At 42.4% G+C, this 6554-nt stretch overlaps 1 protein-coding gene across 1 annotated transcript; it reads left to right on the forward strand.

The window, feature by feature from the left end:
- On the forward strand, positions 1282 to 6162 carry LOC109842070 (WD repeat-containing protein 44-like). Its single transcript, XM_020410987.1, has 8 exons — positions 1282 to 2020; positions 2583 to 2673; positions 3000 to 3157; positions 3286 to 3337; positions 3589 to 3671; positions 3816 to 3909; positions 5053 to 5690; positions 6057 to 6162. Exons 1-7 carry the CDS (start codon positions 1370 to 1372, stop codon positions 5655 to 5657), a joined length of 1734 nt encoding a protein of 577 aa, XP_020266576.1. The 5' UTR covers positions 1282 to 1369; the 3' UTR covers positions 5658 to 5690; positions 6057 to 6162.

A 6554-nucleotide genomic window follows, 5' to 3' on the forward strand; every position in this document is an offset into this window, starting at 1 on the left:
AAGAAATAATGATGAGAAGGCCGGCCCAATGTTTCATTGACTCCTCATTTCTTTTTTTCTTTTTTTTTCTCTCTCCCTTTTTCTTTTTTTCCTTTTTCCCTTTTTCTGTTTCCTCAACGACTGACCATTTCAAACATCTCTCCTACTTGCCCTCTTTTCCCGCCACGCCCTTCTCATCCTTCCCTCCTTGCCCAGATCATCCAAAATACCAAACAATTTTTTTTTGAAATAATTACCGTAATAACAAAAGTTGAAATAAGAAAATAAAAGAAATTCAACTATCCAAATCCAGCAATGACGAAGGAAGGAGACAATGAAGAAAAAGATGTAGATAATGAAGATGAAAACCAAGATGAGCAAGAAGAAGAAGAAGAAGAAGGTGATCATGAAGACAAAGGAGAAGGTGAAGCCGGGGCCGAGGATGGATCCTTCTTCGAATCCTTCGACCGCGTCCCCTCCGGCCATCAACTTCGACGTCGACGATCCTCCCTCCTCCTCCTCTGACCGATGGCGATGAAGCTGATTGACGTCCGCATCTCCTTCGCCTCAGCATCCCCCCTCCCTCCTCCGCCGCCGCAACCTCGATTGACTTTCTTGAGAGGGCATGGGATATCTCCCGGAATGCAAAGAGACGACAGAGGAGGCGTATGTGAGAAGACGCGGGATGGCCAGGCATACGACTACAACGTCTGGATTGCCCATGCCATGGACATGTCAGCTTCAGCACGCCGCCGCAAGCTTCCTCCAAGGATGGGCCTCCTCCAGCAGCAAGAACACTCCCATTACCCATTCCACACACTGTAACCCCGCTCCAGCATCAAACACCGCCCGTCGAGTCCCTCACAGATCTTCCCTTCGCTCCGCGAAACAAACCGCCTCCCTCCTCTCGCCCCCCTTCACCGTAGCTCCGCCGCCCTCCGCTGGCGCCGCCCCGCTGCCGCCGCCCCTGCCGCGCCCCTGTTGTTCACTAACAATGCGTAAACAACCTGCCAGTCAGCGTCTCCGCGTCAAAACTGATCTGTGCCCGATCGCCGATCAGACCACCGGAACTTTCATTGCTCCGTTCGACCTTCCTCTTCATTACAGACACGATGGTGCGGTCTATTCCGGGTCTCCCTCCTGCCCCGCCCATCGTGCCAGTGGCTCAGAAATGGGCCATTTGGTAACCAGAACTATCCAGGAACCAACGGCACTTAAACGCGCGCCCCAACCAAAGGACGATACGATGGCCTCACTGTCTCTGGACGATGAAGCGCCTGAGAACCGGCGACGCTGAGATCCAAGAATCTAGACACGGGGAAAGGAGTTTGTCATCAGCACCACGGACAGCGCAATTACCCCAAAGCAAAAAGGAGGGAAGCCGCTGACGATGGACGAGTTTGAGAAATTCATCGGATTCTCACCCATCATCAAAGACGTCATGCGCCGAGTCACCGCCAGCGGCGCCGACGGCGGCAAGGGCGGTCTGGGGTCGAAATCCTCGAAGAACGGCAAGCCAAACAAGAAGAAGGCGAACTGGCTAAAAAACATAAAATTCGTTGCTGGATTGAAATCTGATAGAGAAGCGAGCAAAGAGAAATCGAACTCGTCGTCGGAGAGGTTAAAAGTTCATCAACACGGCAAGTCGTACAAAGAAATGACTGGGTTGTACATGTGCCAAGAGATTCAAGCACACCAAGGGTCGATATGGACGATGAAGTTTAGCTCAGATTCTCGATACTTAGCGAGTGCAGGCGAGGATAGAATTGTGAGTGTTTGGAGAGTTGTGGAGCGCGATACGCTAACTTCTTCGTTGCACCGGCAGGATCAACCGTCGTCGCCGAGCAAGCAACCTCCACTGGGGCACGGTGGGTCGTCGTCGCTCAGTATATCGAAGAGGATGAAGAAGGGGAAGGGTTCAGGCGGAGTGCCGGATTATATTGTGATTCCTGAGACGATGTTCTCTCTGTCTGCAGAGCCAATTTGCTCTCTGAAAGGGCATTCGGATGATGTCTTGGATCTTTCTTGGTCGAAATCACAGGTGTACTCTTGTGTTTCTTTTTTCTCTCGCAGTAATTTCTACCCGTTAATCTTGGACTTTTCAATGAAACATCACGCAACTTATACTGCTTGTTTGATTTCCTCGTGAGCACCATTTATTGATGGAGGGGATACTGTCTCAATTCTGAACATATTCTAAATATGGCTTGCTGTCAGTTTTCTGCTTAATTACAGCGTCCTTGTTCTTAGAAGGGTCAATTGTTTGTGATAGACCTCCTGTGGTATCGCTGTTTTGAAGTTACTATACTCGTTTAGTGTTATTATCAAAAGACCCTCTGAGTGGTATTTTTTTTACTCTTTTACCCGAGGGTCCATTGTGAAAAATAAGTTTCTCTTACTCTTAAGGGGGGGAAAAGTAGAAGAAAACAAATCACTCACCGGGTCTACCGACTACAATAAACTAGAGGGGTAGTAAGTGGAAAACAACGATAACACAGGGGTCTATCCACAATAAACCTAGATAATTAATATACTTTTGTCTTGTTCATTGATCATGAATTTCAGTTGCCATTTTCTGTAACTGTGCTTGTTACTCAATTCAGTATTTGCTGTCATCATCAATGGACAAAACTGTGAGACTCTGGGATATTGAAACCAAGACTTGCGTGAAGATGTTTGCGCATAGCGATTACGGTAAGGTGAAGTTAGATATTCAATTTGTGCTTCCAATACATGCCTATATAATCTAGGTTGATTGTGGGTACACCCCCCCAGTGCTATCACCCAATTGCTGACAGACCCCCTGAGTGAGATTTTCTTCTTGTCAAAAGCGATTTTCTCTTTATTTGAGGGTAAAAGAATCAGGGTCGGGGGGGTCTATCTGTAACGGTAGAACTACAGGCTGCCTGTCCGCAATTGGGTGGGTGGTTCTATCTGCAGTTAACCCTAAGCATATTAATTAATAACATTCGTCTAATTTTCCTTTTTGTGCATTTTTTTTTATCTTGGTTTGATATCAGTTACGTGCATCCAGTTCAATCCAACGGATGAAAGATACTTCATTAGCGGTTCACTTGATGCCAAGGTTAGGTTGTGGAGCGTACCAGATCGTCTCGTCGTCGACTGGACTGACATCCATGAAATGGTTACTGCAACTTGCTATACGCCAGATGGTCAGGTAAAATGACGAGTAGTTCTTGAGTATATACCGAATCGATAATTACTTAATTCAATGATAATATGTGGTATTATTATTGCCGACACTGTTGTAACTAGTGATGGATTTTATATATTTATCCTTGGAAGGGTGCCTTAGTTGGTTCACATAAAGGGAGTTGCCGCTTTTACAACACATCTGGTATGTGCATTCTCCAATCTTTTCTTTTCTTTTTTTTATCTCATCAAATTTGATTCTTGGTACTAACGATGCCCATATTCCTCATATATATACAATTACTGTAAATTATGCAGAGGAAAAACATCACAGTTAATTTGCTTGTGCCTTTGCTATTGATGTAGCCTATATATGCTGTGTATTTTGATGATAGTGACAAGGATGTTTTGGTGACACAAAACATATTGATATTTTACTTATGTTTTCTGTGGAAGATGCTAAGCTTAGCCAAGAACGTCAGATAGAAGCACGAACCAAGAAAAAGAAGTCCAATGCAAAAAAGATTACTGGTCTCCAGGTACCCCCTCCTAAACTTTATGGCGTTGATTTTTGATGAAACATCTTCTTGATGCTGGACTTTGTTTCACAAGTTGCTTATCTTTAATTTCAAAAAAAAAAATTGCTCCCTTGACCTTGATGTGTGGTCTTCATTTCTGAACAGTTTGCCCCAGATAATTCATCTGAAGTACTGATCACCTCTGCTGATTCTCAAATTAGAGTCTTTGATGGCGAGAACATGATTCACAAGTTCCGAGGTACTTTTGCTCGGATGCCACCCAGCTTACAACAATGAAACTGATTGAAATTCAAAATTCTTGAACAATTGATTTGGATTAAACTATCCTAAAACAAGTACAGTACATGTTACATATTAGCAGTGCATACTGTTGCATTTTGCCTAATTTCCTGCCGATACTGGATTTTCTTGGTGCATGCCAGATGCATTTTGTATAAGCTGGGGACATAGTTAAATCATAGAAAGTTGGCAGGATGTAGGATTCACATGTCAGTGTTGTAGCTACATATGGTATTTACATATGGAAAATAAAAACGCAAAACGCATCAGTTAGGCATACTTAAGGAAAAGATGCAAGGCTGGCACAGGTGACAAACAAAGAAACTAATTTGTTCCCGCTAAAATTTCGTATTGTCCAACTGAAACAATTTTCAAAAAAACAGGCAAAGACTGTCAGTTAACCAAATATCACGAAATAACAAAATTGGTTCCATACTTGTCTAGATTTGTTTGCCACATCTACGATATGAGCGACTATGATTTTTTTTTTCCCTCAAATCATTGCAATCTCTGAAAGAATGATCACCACCTTCTTCTGTTGAAAATTCTTATTGAAACAAGAATTTCGTCTATTCTTGACTTGCAACCTTTCAGCATCTGTCGACAGCAGGATTCTGGATTCTAACTTCATGTAATTGCTTTCTCCCTGAGATGCGATGTCTATAAATTTTTTTCACTGTATATATATATTTTTTATTTTTGTGATAATTTGAGCTCCAATATTAAGTGCCCTGTCTGGCATCATAATTTCATAATATTTTGTTTTCAATTTCATTTTGATAACTAATACTAATGCTGTCAAAGTCCTTGCGTTATTACCATGTTATGCATGTTAAATCACTGAAGCTTGTTTGAGATTACAAAATTTTGGCAATTTCTTGAAGAAATGGCCTCAGATAGACTCGTTAGTTTCACCTAGAGGTATTACTCGCCAAAATTTAAATCAGGGTAAATAAAATAAAATAAAATAAGAACCCAGGGAGTGTATATGCAACAATGAAATTACAGGGGTAGTAAGTCCAAAACAAGGGTCTGTACGTGTGCGGTTAACCCTTTAAAGAGCGGCGCATTTGGTAACTCCGAATCCTGATTTTGGCTGCAGGTTTTCGGAATACAAGCAGTCAGATATCAGCATCATGCACGATGGATGGTAAGTACGTAGTCTGCGCGAGCGAGGACTCTCACGTCTACATCTGGAAACGAGACAGACCCCGGGGAAAAGGCAAAGCCACCACCCGCTCCCACGAGCACTTCTTCTGCAAAGACGTCTCCGTCGCTGTCCCGTGGCCCAACGGCGGACCCCACTGCGAGCCATCCCCCGACCTCCCATCGTGGTCCAGACCAACCACCGACCGCAGCGCATCAAATCTCCAGGACATGTTCCCGAGCAGCAGAAGTCACAACTCTCCTGCTGTAGATTCAGAAGAGGCCAATGGATCGCCGAGGGTGATAGAGAGCTCGTCGTTGCTCTCGGGGTCAGCGAGCTTGAGGTCTGGTCAATGTGCGGGATCATCGATGTCCGCGTCCGTCACGTCGTCGTCGTCGTCATTTTCGTCATGGGGGTGGGGCGCGGGTGCAGGCAACAAGGTGGCGAGTGCGGAGGATGCGAACGCGTGGGGTCTGGTGGTTGTGACTGCTGGGTTGGGAGGTAATATTAGGGTTTATCAGAATTTCGGGGTGCCGCTTAGACTAAGAGGGCAATTTTGAAATGTAGTATCGGAATGGTTTTTTTTTTTTTTTTTTTTTTTGGTTTTTTTTTAAGAAACAAAAGAAAAATTAGTATATTTTTTTTTTTTTACAGATAATGAGGTTCATGAAGAACCAACACCTCTTCCTCTCCGAGCGTAGAAAATTCTAAAAATAGTTTCAGACGTTGACCATTTATTTTAAAAATATTACCATTTTTAGGATTTTCTATCTCGACAGCTCCATGTGGAAAAACTTGTTTAACAAAAAATGGACCAGTCCATCTTGATCTTAATTTTCCCGAAAAAAGATGCAATTTTGAATTGTACAATAAAACTTTCTGTCCTGGAGAGAAATTTTTTCGCAAAATTGATTTGTCATGAAAAATTTTTGTTTTCTTTTTTTTGTTTTTTTGTTTTGGGTTTTTCTCTTTGTTGAGAAACACAAGATGGAAGAGGGATATCCTTCTTTTGTAAGATGTGTAATGTACTGCGTGTGATATGTATATCTGTTACAGTTAGGTGCAAGGAATCAGTGAAGAGCCTATTTCAACTCTCAGGGTTGTATGACAATTTCAAGTGTGAACAGCTCTCTCTCTCTCTCTCTCTCTCTCTCTCTCTCTTCCAATTGAATGAGCGTATGTAAAATGCAAATATATATATGTATAAAATTCCATTCAATTGGATTTTATATGACTATCTCAGTAAAATAAAATAAAATAGAATAAAATAAAAATTAGGTTGTGCATGCTGATTGATACATCTGAAGATAACCAATTGCAAAATAAAAATATTTGTTGTAATTTATTTTTGGTTTTGTTGCATGCAAATATTTGCTGCAATATTCTTTTGCAGCAAACCAAACAACTACCCAGTGAAGCATCAACAGCATACATGATTGATTTTTTTTTAACCTATT

The sequence above is a fragment of the Asparagus officinalis genome, chromosome 1, assembly GCF_001876935.1.
Source record: "Asparagus officinalis chromosome 1, Aspof.V1, whole genome shotgun sequence".
In the NCBI taxonomy this organism is placed as follows: domain Eukaryota; kingdom Viridiplantae; phylum Streptophyta; class Magnoliopsida; order Asparagales; family Asparagaceae; genus Asparagus; species Asparagus officinalis.